Source organism: Mustelus asterias, chromosome 1 (assembly GCF_964213995.1).
Source record: "Mustelus asterias chromosome 1, sMusAst1.hap1.1, whole genome shotgun sequence".
Classification (NCBI taxonomy): Eukaryota; Metazoa; Chordata; class Chondrichthyes; order Carcharhiniformes; family Triakidae; genus Mustelus; species Mustelus asterias.
Genome location: NC_135801.1, coordinates 84,914,471 through 84,933,857, shown reverse-complemented (window position 1 = coordinate 84,933,857; position 19,387 = coordinate 84,914,471). Strand labels below are relative to the sequence as shown.

At 43.5% G+C, this 19,387-nt stretch overlaps 1 protein-coding gene across 1 annotated transcript in view; it reads left to right on the top strand.

Moving 5' to 3' along the window:
• LOC144508523 (uncharacterized) overlaps positions 1–19,387 on the top strand; it is a 628,622-nt gene that overhangs the window by 544,361 nt on the left and 64,874 nt on the right. Inside the window, exons 21-22 of the mRNA XM_078236560.1 lie at positions 13,830–13,874; positions 13,974–14,051. Coding sequence (XP_078092686.1) covers positions 13,830–13,874; positions 13,974–14,051 — 123 coding nt within the window. The remainder of the gene's footprint in view (positions 1–13,829; positions 13,875–13,973; positions 14,052–19,387) is intronic.

The window sequence follows — 19,387 nt, the reverse complement described above, 5'->3', positions numbered from 1 at the left end:
AATGACAATCCTCAGGCATTCCAGCTTTCCTATTTGAACAGGTCTAGCTGGGGACTTAAATTCCCAAGGTTCCATTAGCCTTGCCAGTATTTTAGGCTATTAACTTAAAGGGGCAGGTGTAATCTGGTCAGTGATTAGCCTCCATGCTTGTTGGACGTAACTTCAGGAGTTCCAGACAGTCTAGACTGACAGCTCCAGAGGAACTATGAGGGACCAATTTAATCCACAAAAATTTCATAAGGAAATCATCTAACTCTCTACCTTGGTTTCTGGAGGCTGTGTTGAGCTCGAAGAAGGCCAGGTCTTTCACACCTAATCACTGCAGTTCCTGTGTGGATGCATTGAGACACCTGAGAGACAATATTCCTGCTCCCAATTCGTCTATTAGAAGGTATGTGTGGTGAAAACATACCCACATTTCTTCCAGCTAAATAATAATGAAGTGTGATAAGCTTCTGACCTCATGACAAATATCCAGATTTAAAATTTATCCCTCTCTGGTGAGTGCTTCGAATCTCACCTCTCTCTCTTTCTCTCTCTCTCTCTCGGAAGCTGTTTGCTGAAGTTGAGAGGTGGACATCTTTTCTGGTCTTAGATGATGATCAGGCAGTGTTTAAGACAGGAATATCAGTAACACACATATGGCATGGTGTCTTTGCCAGGACAAACCTCTTCAAATCAGACTATAGGAAGGGAGGTCTGTGTGAGAGTTGTGATGGAGGCACACACCATCAGTCTCTGTGGAGGGAGATGACTGTGAAAACAATAAGCAACTCCCATGAGAGAAGAAGATCTTTCACACAACGTGTAATATTGGGGTAGATTTGCTGACAGGCATGAAAATGGTGCTACAGATCCGCTGCTGGTTATCGAACCCACCAATTTTCATCACTGTTGAATCATTGAAGGTTGGAAAGGAAGAGGTCCCTGATTGCATCATCTGTAGCTTGTATATCCAAAGAGATTGTGAGATGAGGGGATGATGGGATGTGAGAAAGAGGACTTGGTATGAGGAGCATATCCCCTTCAATGGTTTCAGCTCATGCCACCAACCATGACTTCAGCGATGGCCATGCCAATCATGGCCAGTATTGTCCCCTCCATGGAAGTTAGAACATTCCTGCCACTGCAGTGAGCTCCTGCTGCTTCTGGATGTGCACAAACTTGTACTGGAGGAAAGGGGGAGGTGCATCAGTGCTAAATAGCCAGTACTAAATATGCTATTGTTTTGCTGCATTTATCAGCAGGGTGCCCCAGAATTATATAAAGCACTGCTTAAAGAGAGCTTGCATCTCTTAAAGACAAGGTACATTTTGGCCAGTGCAGATTCTGAGAGTATAGTGGGAGCTGAATCTGACCTTGAAAAGACAAAGATGCAATATGGAAGAGAGTAGCCATCCATGTTCTCTGAGGCTTGATGGAGAAGGTGGAAAGAATGCAATCTGAGAGTGATGTGATGGTCATGGTTGAATAACTGGCAGTGCGTTCAAACTGTGAGAGTGACAGCAGTGTTATGTATGTGAGGATGCAGTGAAGCATATGAATGTTAGGAATGAGTCCGGGTGAATAGAGATTATTGATATTGGCAGTGTGGTGATTTGAGGAGTGACTGAGGCAGTTGGTGGGGTTTGGCATTCGATGATGCAAACACTGACCTTGACCACCCAAATACTGACCTAGCCCACGTTCAGATCCTCGGGGCTAGACTGGTTTCATTGGCCTCCATGACTATCTGCTCCCACTATCCTTTCAATGTGTGTCTTTAAGGACTCCTGGTCCCTCCAGATACAGGACACCTCTCCTTCTCATAGAATCATAGAACCCCTCAGTACAGAAGGAGGCCATTCAGCCCATCGAGTCTGGACCGACAACAATCCCACCCAGGCCCTATTCCAGTAACCCCACACATTTACCCCACCAATCCCCCAACACAGGTTAATTTAGCATGGCCAATCAACCTAACCCGCACATCTTTGGACTGTGGGAAGAAACTGGAACACCCGGAGGAAACCCACGCAGACATGGGGAGAAAGTGCACACTCCATACAGCAGTCACTTGAGCCAGAATTGAACCTGAGTCCCTGGCACTGAGAGGCAGCAGTGCTAACCACTGTGCCACCGTCTCGCTCTTCTGTGCCACCATACCATCCTTCTTTCCACCTTCTCCATCAAGCCTCAGAGAACATGGATGGCTACTCTCTTCCATATTGCACCTTTGTCTTTTCAAGGTCAGATTCAGCTCCCACTATACTCCCAGCATCTGCACTGGCCAAAATGTACCTTGTCTTTAAGAGATGCAAGCTCTCTTTAAGCAGTGCTTTATATAATTCTGGGGCACCCTGCTGATAAATGCAGCAAAACAATAGCATATTTAGCACTGGCTATGTACTGAAATCATGTAAATGAGCAGGTAGCACAAAGGTGCTGTCCTGTCTGCATTACATTCAAGAGGCACAGGTCATCGCAATCCTGGTGCCCATTTTTGTGGGATGTTCAATTTAGCCCACATTGTGTTAAATCAATGAGACAGACTAAGAAGTAATTTCGGTCAGCAAGGACAGTATGATACACGAGTGGGACTCGTTTGGGTTAAGGATAACAGAGCTTTGGTGGAACTGAGATTTACAGAACATGGAGGAAAGAATACACAGGAGAGCAGTAGAATAGCCGAGTCAGAAGGTAGGCATTGATTATGTTTTCAGTAGTCGATGGGAGATGCGTAAGAGAAGGTGAGAGTGACTGCCCTTGACATCAAGACAGTATTTGACAATGTGTGGCATCAAGGAGCCTTGGTAGGAGAGGTGCAGAGAAATTGTGAATAGGTAGAGCTGGGTGCCATTAGTTTATATGTGGAAGTTGAACCCTTGTTTGTCAATTATGTCACAGTGGTACAGTGGTTAGCACTGCTGCCTCACAGATCCAGGGACCCGGGTTCAATTTTGGCCTTGGGTGACTGTGTGGAGTTTGAACGTTCTCCCTGTGTCTGCGTAGGTTTCTTCTGAGTGCTCTGGTTACCTCCCACGGTCTAAAGATTTGCAGGTTAGGTGGATTGGCCATGTTAAATTGCTCCTTGGTCTCCCAAATTGTGTAGGTTAGGTAGACTAGCCATGGTGAATGTGTGGGGTTACAGGGATAGGGTGGGGGGTGCCTGGGTAAGACGCTGAATTGGTGCAGGCTTGATGGGTCGAATGGCCTCTTCCTGCACTACCAGGATTCTATGATCTATGCTACCAGAGCAGCATGTAAATAAGGAAGAGGAGAGAGTCTCTAGAGCTAAGGTGCCAGGACTGTGTTAGAAAGGATGGAGGTGGACCATATTATAGAGGGAAGAGAGGCAATCATTGTTGGGTCAGAGGTTCAGCACAGTGTAAAAGGTTTGCAAGTAGTCGGGTTCAACCTGAGACAGTGGCATGGGGAGTGGGTGGAGCAGTTGATAGAACAGAGTTTTAATGGAAGGCAAACATGATGGCTTTAGTTCTTGTCAATGTTTAACTGGAGAAAATCGTAACTTATCATGACAGAGCATCAGAGAAGCTATCTGACAGCACACAGTGCACAATTCACGGGTGGATATGAAAAGTATCATCCAACAAAAATGGGAAAATGGTATTCTTGTCTGTAGACAATTTTGCAAGAATCAATGTATAGAAACATAGAATGAGCCATTCGGCCCATCGGGCCTGCACCGGCAACAATCCCACCCCGGTCCTATCCCTATAACCCCATCTATTTACCCCACTAATCCCCCTGACACTGAGGAGCAATTTAGCATGGCCAATCCACCTAATCTGCACATCTTTGGAGTGTGGGAGGAAACTGGACCCCCGGGGACAAAACCCACGCAGACATGGGGAGAAAGTGCAAACTCCACACAGACAGTGAACCGAGGCCGGAATTGAACCCAGGTTCCTGGCGCTGTGAGGCAGCAGTGCTAACCACTGTGCCACCATGCCACCTTAGATAAGGGAAAAGGGAGACTTCAGGAGCAATTGTTGGATGGCTCCCGAGTGTGGAGTTGGGAAAAGAATTGGTGAGGACGCCATGGTCAAGATTGGATAGATGAGAGTGGATCCAAGTGAAGACGGTGATAGCAAGCAGGTCAACAGGCCAGAGATTGTAGGCGGATAGAATGAGAACCACATCAAAGATTACAGAGGGGTCCAGGAGGATGAGGAAGGATAATGAGCCACAGTTACAAGCCCAGTGAACATCATTCATGAATTTGCTTGGCATCATTTCAAGTTCTGAAACCTGATTGGAGGAATTTAAATTTAGTGAGGAAAGATAAATGAACAAAGGGGCAGTAATTTTCATGCACTAAAGGTTGTTTTTTTGAGGTGGGGTTTCCTGACAGCACATTTAAAAGCACTGGGAAACTCCCTGAGAAGCGAACACATTTACATTACAACTCATGGGGACCAGGAAGGGTCATTGAAAGGTTAGCAGTTTAATGGAAATGGGTGATCAAGGGAGGAGGACTTGGGTTCTCATGGATGTGATGAGCTTGGAGAGAGCATGGGAAGAAAGAGAAACAAAATTATACAGACGTAGGAGTTCCAGGCTAGGATAGCGAGGGTGGCTGGAAGTAGAATTGTTTGAATTGGCAAAGGGGAGCAGAGGAAACAAGTGTTAAGGCAGCTGAAGAGATAATCTCTCTGTGTTGCCGTCTGTTCCCTATTACAACATTCAACTACTTCTTGAATGGTACCCGCATTCTATTTGGAAGACCATTGCAACAGAACAAGTGTTTGGCTTAGTCCAGTTCTCCACAAGCACCCCTCATGTTCAAGACATTTACTGGAATCACTGTGAAAATGGACAGAGAGAAATCATTAGCCCAATGATCTGCTTGTTTCAAGTAAAAGAAAGAGGCCTTTGGCAGGGCTGAATTAAACCTCAAAAATGTAAGCCAGTGTTTATTTAAAAAGATGAAAGATTTTACTCCTTAGGGCTCACTCATCCATCACGCTTACACTGGACTCTGAAGGAGACAGTTGTTTTTTTGCATGTGGTGCATGTGTAACTCATCAAAGACGCACACACTGAAGTTCATTTAACAGCTTCCATTTATGAAGCAAGCGTGTTCTTTCCTCATCTCTCTGCCCCACAAAGATTCACACTTTTCATTCTTATTGAGACATTTTGACACATGCATGTGGTTTCCCCCCTTCCTCGCCAGGTTATATTTTTTTGGCAGGGTTTTGCTTGTATTAATAAGGTGTCTGCAAACCTCAGTCACAAGCCCATGGTATTTCACAGCTGCCTCGACAATGGAGCAGGTAGCAAGCCAGTCGCGTATCTGGAGGCTATGAATCTAATTCTCAAGGGGAGCATTAGGTTGTCTTTTCTCCCACAGTCACAGTTTTCTCTCTTTTTTACCTTTCATCCAGAGGGACCTATTGCCAAAATAATGTCATGCCTGTACCTTTACAATAAAGAGAACAAGAAATAACACGATCAAATGTTGCAAACTGATATTGCAGCTTAGAAGAGCGTACGAATTGCTAAATGAAAAAGCATGAAAGGCCATCTGGTTTGCCTATCAGCCTGGTATTGCGTGCCAAAATAATGCTGGAGTTGATGATGAATCATGCCAATCAATCTCTATCAATTAGTCTACTACAAACCCAGACATGGGGTGAGGACAACCTTCAGCCATATAAGTTTTGGGAACCAGGGGCTCAAAGTCTTTCAGACGTACTAGTTACCAAATTTTATGGCTCAGATTACGCATATACTAACCCAAAATATTATTTTTTGCAACTAATTTATCTCATTTGCATTTGAACAAATCACCATTTTCTGCTTTCACTGCCTTCCTAGGAAGGCCATCCAAAGATTCATCACTCACTCATTGGAACATTGTTTCTCCAGATTAGATTTAAATTTAACCCCCTTCAAGCACAGGACATAGACTCATAGAATCCCTACAGTGCAGCACGAGGCCATTTGGTCCATTCATCCCGCACCAACAACAATCCCACCCAGGCCCTATCCCTGTAACTAATCCCTGTAACTAATCCCCCTGACACTAAGGGGCAATTTAGCATGGCCAATCCACCTAACCCACACATCTTTGGAGTGTGGGAGGAAACCGGAGCACCTGGAGGAAACCCATGCAGACACGGGGAGAATGTGCAAACTATACACAGACAGTGACCCGAGGCCGGAATCGAACCCGGGTCCCTGGCGCTGAGGCCCCATCATCATCAAATATCCTGTGGTTGTATTTTAATCGACAATTTGAAACAACTTGCTGCAATCCACATTATTTTAGTCCAGTTTCAGTAATCGTGTCAACATAGAACATAGAACATAGAACATAGAACAGTACAGCACAGAACAGGCCCTTCGGCCCACGATGTTGTGCCGAGCTTTATCTGAAACCAAGATCAAGCTATCCCACTCCCTATCATCCTGGTGTGCTCCATGTGCCTATCCAATAACCGCTTAAATGTTTCTAAAGTGTCTGACTCCACTATCACTGCAGGCAGTCCATTCCACACCCCAACCACTCTCTGCGTAAAGAACCTACCTCTGATATCCGTCCTGTATCTCCCACCACGAACCCTATAGTTATGCCCCCTTGTAATAGCTCCATCCACCCGAGGAAATAGTCTTTGAACGTTCACTCTATCTATCCCCTTCATCATTTTATACACCTCTATTAAGTCTCCCCTCAGCCTCCTCCGCTCCAGAGAGAACAGCCCTAGCTCCCTCAACCTTTCCTCATATGACCTACCCTCCAAACCAGGCAGCATCCTGGTAAATCTCCTCTGCACTCTTTCCAGCGCTTCCACATCCTTCTTATAGTGAGGTGACCAGAACTGCACCCAATATTCCAAATGTGGTCTCACCAAGGTCCTGTACAGTTGCAGCATAACCCCACGGCTCTTAAACTCCAACCCCCTGTTAATAAATGCTAACACACTATAGGCCTTCTTCACAGCTCTATCCACTTGACTGGCAACCTTTAGAGATCTGTGGATATGGACCCCAAGATCTCTCTGTTCCTCCACAGTCTTCAGAACCCTACCTTTGACCCTGTAATCCACATTTAAATTTGTCCTACCAAAATGAATCACCTCACATTTATCAGGGTTAAACTCCATTTGCCATTTTTCAGCCCAGCTTTGCATCCTATCTATGTCTCTTTGCAGCCTACAACAGCCCTCCAGCTCATCCACTACTCCACCAATCTTGGTGTCATCAGCAAATTTACTGATCCACCCTTCAGCCCCCTCCTCTAAGTCATTAATAAAAATCACAAAGAGCAGAGGACCAAGCACTGATCCCTGCGGCACACCGCTAGCAACCTGCCTCCAATCCGAAAATTTTCCATCGACCACCACCCTCTATCTTCGGTCAGACAGCCAGTTACCTATCCAATCGGCCAACTTTCCCTCTATCCCACACCTCCTCACTTTCATCATAAGCCGACCATGGGGGACCTTATCAAACGCCTTACTAAAATCCATGTATATGACATCAACTGCCCTACCTTCATCAACACACTTAGTTACCTCCTCAAAAAATTCTATCAAATTTGTGAGGCACGACTTGCCCTTCACGAATCCGTGCTGACATGAGTGTCAACTCTCACTATTCTCCATTACAGTGAGAACATGCTCAGCTGATAGAATTGCTCTTTGCAATCCAGTCCCTCCCCATCCCCTCAATCTTTCCAGTTGCCCACCTGTATATCTTCTCAATCTTTGCAATATCCTTTGTCTGCCGAGGCAGCTAAAACCGCGTGCAGTATTCCAAGTGCATTTTCTCCAGTGATTTATAAAGCGAAAGGATTACCTCACTTCTGTGGCTCAATATTGGCCTTTTGATACTTCGCAACATCTGATTTGCTTTATTCACTGCCACTAAGTATTGTCGCAAACGCTTCAGTTTGTTGTCAGTCAGGGCTCCCAGATCCTTTTTCTATTTCCCATACATATTGTCTTGTAACTTCGGAGCTCCAGAGCAATGTTCTTGGTGGGTACCACAAAGATTCACTGGGAACCCCCCCTGCCCACCTCTTCCCCCCCCCCCCAATGAAATTCCTGACACACAATTGCCCAGCACTGCAAGGGAACCTTCCAAAATACGACTTAAATTGCAAACTTTGGATGGTCCCGGCTGTGTCACATCAATAGTTACCCAGAAAAAGTAAAAAGGATTAAAGCCACTTCAAACGTCCGGATAACTATTGAATAGTCCTACACCCCAAGGGACTGTCTCCATGCCATGGAAAGCCTAATGGACTCTCACACGGCAACTCCCCGCCCCCATGAAGACTTCCCCCCCACCCCACAGAATTCCCCCCCCCCCCCACAGGATACTCCCACACAGGGGATTTCCTCTCCCCGTCCCCACCCCCCCCCCCCAACAGGCTTCCCGCCCCATGGACTATATCCTTCCCCCCCACCTCCCATGGGATTTCCCTTCCTGGGAGTCTTTGCCTTCCCTTAGTATCAGGATTTCCCTCCTTATCCCCCGAGACTTGAGACCTAAACCTCTCTCGAGGCACAACAAAACACAATCTAATCCCAAAATCCACTACCCCGACCCACCTTCAAAATGTACCTACTCCCTGGCCTGTCAAGGGCCTTTAAACTTGCCTGGACCCTTAACTTACCTGATAACTTGCCCGACTTACCTGCTACTGTCATAAAAAAGGGCCATGGCCTCCTCATATCTGACTGAGCTGCACTCAACATGAGGCTCGAGGGAACCTGCTGCTGCACTGTCCAGATTCTGCCCGACCTAATTAGAAAGGTCAGGTGAGATGGCATTGAAAAGACTATTGGGTAAGGAAGTAGGATTGGAGTGTCACAATGCGGGTGTTCAGACCTATTATTTTTTTCTATTTTGATTAATATTAATATTTCCTTCCTGAATTTTTTGGCTTTATGTGAAGCATTTTGCATTTCCTTACATTAAACGTCATCTGCCCAATTCCCAGGAATATCTGTTTTGTCTTGTATCTTATCCTGTTCAGTTTTGAAGCTAACTACCTTTCATTAGCTTTGTATCATTTATCAATCTAGGCAGTAAGCTTTTAATCCCAACTACAGATCAATCATTTGAGATCTTAAACACCTTGAACGCACATTTGAAACCTGAGTGAATGTTATGTATGAATGATAAGTATTCAACACTAGAGATCAGGGTGAAAAAGAGACCAGTGAAGAGTATGTGACTGCAGTAACACAGCTGGCAGACTCATGTGAATTTGGAGACTTAAAACAAGCCGATACAGATGGTCACTGGAGAGCTATCAGCAGATGAGCAGAATTATAAACGATGCAACAGGTTGGTTCAGTCACGTCTATCGGAGCAAAATGGTTTTTCACTGTTACTCTCCCTCTGTGGTCATCATTGTATGAAGTGAACAAGAAATGGCAGATAGCCACAGGTGCGTCATGCAACTTATTGACCTTCACAGGTCTGTGTGAAGTGGCTGAAAATGGAGATCTGAAATTGAGGCCACTGAAAGTAAGATGGAGGCTATATGATGCCACGATACTCATACCGAGAGGACAAATCAGTCTGACAGCCCAATGCTATGGCACGAAGAAAGATCTCGAGTTTCAGATCATTGATGGGACACAACTGGCACTTATCTCAGCCAGAGCATGTCTAAAGCTTGGTAGGTAACTCTGAACATGCAAACAGAGAAAGGGCAACAGAAAACCCCTAAAGAAAGAGAAACACACAGCTCCAGAGAGAGAGACAATATTCAAATAGATCACGTCAGTGCAATGAAATGCATGAGCTGAAGGTAAATGACTCAATTCTCCAGGAAAATGTTCACATCGGAGTTGAAGTGGAAGATTTAAAGGGCAAGATCCTAGATGAATATATGCCAAGGAAAATGCGCAATAAACCAATGTCATCAATGAACCAAGCTGTGCAAGATCTGAGCAAACAAATTTCAGAGACAGTACAAAGGTACCAAGAGAAAATAATGGCCCACAGTTTTACCATTGACAACTCAAAGTGGAAGTTGAAAATACTCAACCAGATGTAAAGGCACAACCACAGGTATATGTGCTCAAACAGTGAAGCTGCTCCTTCACCACAATTAGTTGGTCAGGAAGAGGGGATCTCACCAGATATTCATAACAGCTGCAACGAAACAACAACACTCTCCAGACAAGGAACATCAGCCAGACATACAGCCAATGTCAATTCACACGTGGACCATTAAGAGAACTGCACAATCTAAAGAATATGTGTGCAATGCATATGCAAGGACTGACTAGTAGAACAAACAGTTGCTATTGCATGAAAACAGTAGGTGTATGATGGGTAACTCAGTCACCCAGGATTGTGCATGCAAAAGTGTCCCTTGTTCACAAGGAAAAGAGGATGTTTGTATCGTTTGTCAGACATGAACGGGTGAATGTTTGGGTTTTGAAATATAACCAGTCTGATTGACACATCTGGCTTTCTGTAGTCATGTGACTAAGCTATGAGGTGCCTCTGCTTGCAGACATCATCAGCAATTCAATAAAGGCCCTGACAGAGACAAGACACTAATAAAGCTCTCCTGTCTTTATACTTGAAACACCAGCCTTCCAAGGTAACTATATCAAAGGCCAGAATGAAATCAAAATATACATCCTTCACTGCCTTACCCAAAATAATCTCCTTCATCACACCCTCAAGAAAAATCAGTAGGTTTGATTGGCAAGACGTCAGCTTCATAAACCCACAATAGAACACCTCAAATTTGATGACCCAAAAACTGGTGATGTCTGCAACTTGGACATTTTCCCCCAATGCTGCAGCGAACCTTGACCACATTTGGGGAATTCCCAAGTACTGATCATCTTCATGCACCTGATGTTTCCTGCACTCCAGCAAATCTGACCCCACCCGAACGAGAGTGAATATGGTTGAACGCATCCAGCAAGAACAAAAGACTCCTGCAGAATCCAATGAAGTAGAATATTTAGCTATGTATTGTATTTGGATCAGGATATATGTCTATTCCTGCCACAGTACAGGATATCTGCATTGGGTTTTGATGCCATCTAGACCACCCAAATGAAAGCCCACATGCTTAAGTTCAAATGCTGCACTTGATTTCCAAAAGCCTTTCATGGGCACTGTTACATGGACACTGGTTGCCATCTTGCAGCTGGCCCAAGTAGTGACGTGGCCATGAAGGCCCACTTTCTCAATCTGGCCCCTCACTTGAAGTGTGGTGATCCTTGGTTAAATCACCATCAGTTAGCTCTTCCCCTCAAAGAGGAGAGTAGCCAATGGTCATCTGGGGCTATGGTGCCTTTACCTTTAGCAGGTAATCTTGAACTTTCCTTCTATGCCTGCTTCAGTCCAGTGGGAGTGCCTTTAAGCTTGGTATCTTGGCTTTGAATGGGTACACCTTGATGCATTGCATTCAGAACCACATACTTGAACTCTATAGTTCCTCCACTTGCCTCACCCAGTTCAAATCTGCTGGGTGCATTCTACCAATTCTTCTCAAGTATCTAATTTGGTCCACTTCAAATTTAGCAATTTTTTGGGGATTCTTTTTGCCTTTACCATTTAATTCATTAATATTTTTAGATTCACACTATTGGAATTAGACTTCTACTTTGATTTATGTTGATATTGGTACGCTTTAAGGTTTACTCTATCTAGTATAACTGCTTCCCTTACACTTACCAGAACCAAATCACCTCCCACCACCACGAATCACCTCATTAGACCCTCCGCAAGTATCTTGGATATGAGGTACTTATATGTCTGAACTATCGGTAACTTTTACGCTTTGTAATTTTCCAATGAGCAAGGAATTAATTTTTCAAGAGGACATTGTTTTTACAAAGATGTACTTGGTGCTTTTTGCTTAGGGAAGAACCAGGGTACCACACATTTGGTGGAATTTGATGTAGGCAAAGGGGGGTCTCGCCCATCAGCTGGCGAGCTAGCGGGAGCCCTACATCACCACCTTTTGGAAGGCCTGCCAACTCAAATACTAATTAGGCACTTAACTGGACAGTGACAGACCATCACCATGACCAAGCACCTCAGAAGAAGAAATAACCCCCGCCCCACTTGCCTTCTAGACTAAGAGGCTGGCAGCTGTGTGTAGCTTGGCACCAGGGAGATGGTTGCTGCTGCTGGTAATGCACCCACCTGAGGCGCAGGATTGCCAAGGGAGTGAGTGGTACAGGTGAGTGGTGGCAAGAGAGAAAAGAAGAGGTGTTGGCAGCAAGGCCAAGGGGGATAGCTCTTAGCCTTGCCACCCCCACCCTCCCCCACTTCTTAATACCAGGTTCCTCAATCAGGCACTAAGTACCTTTGAACAAGGGCCCCCCATGGAAGCCTACAAGCAACCCAACAGGGTTTACTTCTGACATTGCAAGGTCCTGCCTGCCGATGGGTCAATAGCAGGGATGGTGGGATGAGGCCCTGCTCGACATGTCGGGGTGGAAAGGCTTTCCATGAGCCTTTACGTCCCAGACTTAAATGGGTCAGAGATGGGAAGGTGGCACGATGTCTATCCAACACCCTCATGTCTGATTAAATTCTCCTAGCCACCGAACTCACCAAGGGAGAAGGCATTAAATGCCGCCTATTATTTTCATCATAAGATGTCATGAACAAGGCGTGCAATAACGTATTTCATTAAGATTTATGTCACTGCATCGTGATGTTGTTTAAAAACAATAGGTTCAGTAAAGAATTCTTTACAGAGACAGGAAATTGAAGTCAATTTGATAATGGGCAGTGTAGATGTTAAACCTTTACACTGGCTTTACTGTGACCACTTGGCATCTAGAGCTCATTGATAGCATTGGAGTGAGGCCCTGAACCCCTATATGGTTGTGGTCTCTCTATGTTAACTGTGGGAAGGCAGCACAACCACTTTGCTGACACCCTGCCCGTTTTAGATGGAGGTCAAAGATCACCCCAAGTGTACTCAGATCATTAAAATGTAATACCCGACAGGAACACAGTGCAATAAATAATCCACCCGATGTGGTATTTGATTGAGATGCACAGTCTATCCGGTAGACTGGCGAGTTTGTAAATTTGGCATTCTTAACCTTGAGATTTTGCTGTGGATAGCACAAGCAATTATTCATCTTCTAATAAAATATTCCCTGTACTAATTCTCCATTCAAGTTGTTCAGTGTTGATCGATAAACTAGCAGTAATCATCATAGTCACTATTCCTCCAGTGTAGGGGCCATCAGCTCTTAGTTACACCATAATGTAATAAATGAAAGGAAAAATCTCTCGTTTTACAGCATATAACTGTAATATATTATTTATATATATATATATATATATATATATATGGAGGTGATTTGAAGGCTGTAACCTGATTGCATATGTTATAGAATATATATATATATATATATAGTGTGTGCTTATAATATATATATTTATATATTTGCAAAAAAATTGTTAAAATTTGAGGGTTAATCAAACTGGCCAGAATTCTGTTCTTTTTAATATTAAGATGGGACAATTCTGAAGAGTATTAAGGATAACTGAAACCAGAGATATCCAAATGGGCAACTTTGTGGACTAGTTGCTGGCATGAAGCTTAGCTCAAAGACAGAAACCCATTGAGATTGACTACTTTAATTTATCGAGTGAACCACTCAATGGGGATTGCTTCTTGACGGTTGCTGCCCAATCTCCACCATACAATACACCTGCTATGAAATTTCTGTCCATCACATGGTGTCATAGTCAACGTTCTGATCCAGATCTTTTTGTAATTATAGCACACACCTATGGGTTAACCTGTGTCACACTATTTGTGCTCACAGATCTGAAAGCGAATTATAATTATTTCTGTGTTCCAGGGTGACCGTGGAGACCCTGGGGATTCAGGGCTTATGGGACCCAGAGTAAGTTGCTTTGTATTTTTCAGTATTCTTTGATCAGTTGTCATACATTTTCCATCTGTGGACCCGTAATGACTGTGGACTGTAATGGTGCTCTTTTAGGGTCCACCTGGGCAGAAAGGAGAACAAGGGCTAACAGAGATAATAGACTACAATGGCAATATCCATCAAGCACTACAGGTGAGTGCAACTGCACCAAACCCTCTACTGCCTTGAGATTTTGCACAAAACAACTTTTTCACATATGAAACATATGATGTAGGACAGCGTGTGTTTAGTAGGAATGGTTTAATTTTATATCCGTTTCCGTATTGCAGATGTTCTTTCTGCTGTTAAGGTAAAGAATGTCAGTCGAGGGAAATTGATTTCTCTCGTTTCAGCCACTCAATGACAGCACATGTCAGATCAGGCATTGGCCAGAGACAGAGAGCAAGTAAAGCTCCAGTTACTCTGCTTCATTCCCACACCCTCAGAAAAATACTCCCATGCACCAGCCAGTCATTTTTATTTTCCGCACCTCATGGGATCTCTGAGTGAACTTGTCAATTTAGAACCAACCTAGGTTCTGAGTGGTTTTATGCTGTGGGTTCATACCCATTGGAACCGGAAGCATAAATGGGACTGGCCATGTTACAGAGATGCCCGATTTCCACCATCCTGGCAACTTTCTGTCAGTTATGCTGCCTTCTTCCCAAATGGCTTGTCAGTGCTCTATCTTCCTGCACTACACACCCTCTCTCCACCCTCCAACAACCTCACTGCCATCCATCCCCATTGATTTGGATGATGGTCAGAATTGTGCAAGTTAGCTAGCCCCCCACCCTGAGCTCGTACTCTGGTGAGGTCAGGAGAAGAGGTCAGTGCCGAAATAGTCAGGGCAGCAAAGCAAGATTGTGGAATCGCGGTCCCTGTATCTCCATTTTAATCTCAATTTTATTTCTGGCTCTTCTGTTTATTGCTGTGGTCTCAGACATCTGTTGATATAAGAAGTTCTTTTTATCTCAGTGTCTTCAAAGCTTTTAGTTGATTAATTTAGCTTTAAAGGCAAAATGAACTCAGAATGCAAATATTAGATTGGGATCATGAAAGACTGTAACCTTCTGCTTCTAATATTCCCATCTTTCATCATACTGGTCTATTTTCATATCTATTAATATTATTTGCTAAAAAATGATTGTGCAACTTCTTTCTTTGTTTTCCATTGAGCTTATACCCTAGCAATAGATATAGGTACCAGATGTGATGTTAAGAACAGCTAGTCCTTTTAGATTGACTCGGACAATGAGCAAAGATTGCCAGACATATATATTAATCAAATACTGCTTAACTTTAAAACACTTATTTTGAAGTGGAGTTATTGTAGAGAGCTTGGTTTTTTAAAAAACCTGGCTGGTGTTTTCATGTCTTAGTTACCATGACAATCTTGAAGGCTTCTGTCCATCTGTGTGGGCTTTTACACTGTAATAAAACAGTTGATGCTAAGTACATTTTATCCTCAAAAATTCTATCCTGTAATACACAAGAGTTATTGAAAATCTAAAAAAATCCTGTGGGTGTATCTCTGTTTTAAAGCTCCAATGGCCTTTGCCTGTGGAATCTACCTTTCTGGAATTGAGGATACTTGTAAATGCAAAATCACAAGATGCTGAAAATGATCACTTAGGTGCCATCCTGACTTTGGATAATACCCTTTCACTTCTGATTCTGGATTTGAGTTTTCAGCCCAAGCAGACAGATCCTCTCACTGAGTAAATTGCTTCAAATTTCTATTCAATCTAAATCCCAGTTGAATCCAATTCATGGTCCCCACAGGGAGACACACAAGACCAAGCTGACAAGATGAGGCATCGCACCCCATCTTGGGCTTGATCTGATGCTTCACCTTAGCCAAAAGGCCAAGATGGCTTTGAAACATTGCATCAGGCAATGCCTCGGTTAAACCTCATCGGCTTCCGTGATCATTGACTCTACCCTAGCCTGGGAGATCAACCTGTCAGATCATTGACTCTCCCCTGCCAGGTAAATGTATTCCAACGCCGGCATCTCCGCATCAGGTAAATGTATCTCAGCTTATTCCTAATGGGCAGGAATCCACAGCTGAGAACTGTTAGTAAATCGATCCTAATTTGAAAGATTCTCAATTCTCATCTATCTGATATACAAAAAGGTAATGTCACTGCCCTGTGGGATGTGCTCCCTTACAGTTGTCCTTGAAGTTCACCTTTGGGCCAATCGGAAAGTTGCTTGTAGGTCATTTTCGGTCAACTTAGGAAGAATATCAAGAACCTGCTCCAAAGAAAATCCTAAATACTCCTTATCGCCTTTTCCTCCACAACTAACTGGCTCTACTCTATAATTCCAACAAGTGTTCCGCAGTACATCAGCCACTAAGGAGGCGAACTTGCCATCATGAGCTTTGTTGCACCTACACATGAATTGTTTTATTGATCACAAGGTAGCAGGACCGGGCTGCTGAATCGGAAGCCCAGCACAAACCCAGTTTATATTCACAAGTTCCGTTTCCAGTAAAGTTACAGCAATGAGAAAGAAGCAGTTCTGAGGAAATTCCTGGCCCGAGTAAATAAAACCAGCCACCCATCTTTCAGGGATACTTTCTGTGTACAGTGTGTCTTCAATACACATCCACCCGCAGAAATAAGTGAATATTCGGCAGTAATAATTAAATCTGTTACAAGTTTATCCTTACATTTTCTTTCTTTAATTTTGGCATTCTCAACAGAGGATCACCACCTTAACTGTGACGGTAACAAGATGGTTCCTGAGGGTTATTGCATGTGCTGTTATGACTTATGGCTGTATTATTATGAATTTGGGCTATTGTAAATAATTGTCTGATGTGCTGAAGTTTAGATCAGTAACAGTGTTAATGCACTGTGTAAAGTGAGGAACATTTGTATATAACCTGGCTTTAATGTAAGCTTCTTGATACACCCTATTGGGGAACAGTAATAACCACTCATTGCTTACAGTGTTCATCAGTGTTTGATTAGCTTAATGCCTTTTACCATCGACATTGTTATCCTGCACTTGGCCAGCTTCTGTTTTGTACTGTTGTGCTTTCATTTTGGATTTCATAAAGTCAGATCGCATGAGCTACGAAAAGGATGTTGATCTAAAAATATTTCAACTCGTTCCATGCAAAAATAAATTCATTTCTGTTTCTGGGTCATCAGGGACCACCAGGGCCTCAAGGGTATCCAGGAATGCCAGGACCAAAGGTAGGAAAACCTTATTTATTTTCCATGATTGACAGAGGGCTTTCTCGACAGTCACTGGGGACAGCCTCATTTTAATGACATAGACTGGAAAGGATGGTGCAGAGTGAAACCTGGTTTCCTGCTGTCAGTGCTGCTGCTTTTAAAGGAAGCAGATTTGTATTAAAAGTGTTCATTTACGCACAGCCGGTGTGAGATCTGTCCAGGTGGAGCATGTGCACAGGTTTACACATTTTCCATTAGTTCAGTGCAAACTTGTTCAGAATAACGCTGGTTGGCACAAAGTTCCAGAAAGCAACTTCGCAGAACCGTGTGCAAGCTTGGATAGCTATTCTGTGACTAATTATTTCACCCTTTAAATTGAGCCTGTTTATTGGGTTTACTGGCAGTGGCCAGTGGAGGCATTGTCAAAGAACAAAGACAATTACAGCACAGGAACAGGTTCTTAGGCCCTCCAAGCCTTCACCGACCATGCTGCCCGACTTAACTAAAACCCCTGACCCTTCCAGGACCATATTCTTCCATTCCCATCCTATCCATGTATTTGTCAAGATGACCCTTAAAAGTCGCTGTCGTATCTGTTTCCACTACCTCCCCCGGCAGCAAGTTCCAGGCACCCACCACCCTCTGTGTAAAAAAAAACCTGCCTCATACATCTCCTTTAAACCTTGCCCCTCGCACCTTAAACCTATGTCCCCTAGTAATTGACTCTTCCACTCGGGGGGAAAAAGCGTCTGACTATCCATTGTCACTGGACTGGACTAGTAATCCAGAGACCTAGGGCAAGATCTGGGGACCCGTGTTAAAATCCCGCCACAGCAGATGGTGAGACTTGAATTGAATAAAAATCTCGAATTAATGACCATGAAATCATTTTGTAAAAATCTATCTGGTTCACTAACGTCCTTTACGGAAGGAAATCTGCTGTCCTTTTCTGGTCTGGCCTACATGTGACTCAAATCCATCTCACAGCAATGTGGATGACTCTTAACTGCCCCTCTGAAATGGCAAGCAAAACCACTCAGTTCAAGGGCAATTAATGATGGGCAATAAATGCTGGCCCATCCAGCGACGCCCACATCCCATGATCAAATAAATAAATTTTCATTACAGCAAATAAACTCTATTGCGCTGGATATTTCGGTAATGAAAATAAAATTTTAAAAATATAAATTCACAATAGGTTAGTCAGCTTCCGAAAGCAAGTGAAAAGCCAACATTTTGGATGGGACTTTTCATCAAATTACCACAATATCTGATGCTCGCGCTCTCGTAAATGTTTCCCACAAAGTGCGGACCGACCTTTCCCTTCCAGCTTCTGACTGCATTTGTTTTCCAGCAGTTGCATTTTTCCACCTTTTTAATAAAACATTTCAATCGCTATTTAAATCTAGTAAATTAGGAATTCATAAATGCGCAGTTCCAAAAGGTCCACAGATTGCAGTGGTTCAATTGAGTTGAATCATTCTGACTTGAGGTAAATAAGAAAATGGCGGCAGAGTAGAAGAACAGGACCGACGTGCTGTCAGAAAAGTTGAAATGTAAGGAAAGGTAACGTAGCCATTTGAGCAACCACCAATGCGTCCTTAAAACATGACTGAGGCTTACCAGTCTGTGATTATTACATTCAGTGTGAGACTGAATTTGCATGTTGGCTTGACTAGGTAGGAGTGGTGGGTTGTCTTTGCTAAAGGTTGCGAGTGATTCAGTTGAGTTTCTAAAACAATTCAGCAGCTTTATTGATCACAAATTACTAAATTTATCAAAAACAATTCAAAAACTTCCTTTGGTAGGATTGTGAAGTCACAACCTCTAGGTTGCTAAGGCAGTACAGTAACCTTAGGTTACTGCTCCTTATCCTGAAGTAAACATTAATCTTAGACATGTAAATATTAATCTCAGCTAGATTTAACTTGACACAATATAGCTTGAATTTTCTATATACTTGTCAAGAGCAACAACTAGCAGTTATATTGATAAAGCATCTGTAATGTAATAAAATGTCCCAACACACTTTTCAGGAGCGTTATAAAGACAGTCACTAAGCCAAGTAAAAACTTGGTCAAATAGGTAGGTTTCAAGCAGTATTTTAATGAAGGCAAGCAAAGTGAAGTGGGAAGGTGGAAAAGTTCATGGAAAGAATTCCAGAGCTTAGGGCTTTGGCAACTGAAGGCATGGCTTCCAATGAGGGAACGATTAAAATCGAGGATCCACAAGAGGCCAGAATCAAAGGATATCTCGAAGAGTTGTGAAGATAGAGATGACTACAGAAATAAGGAG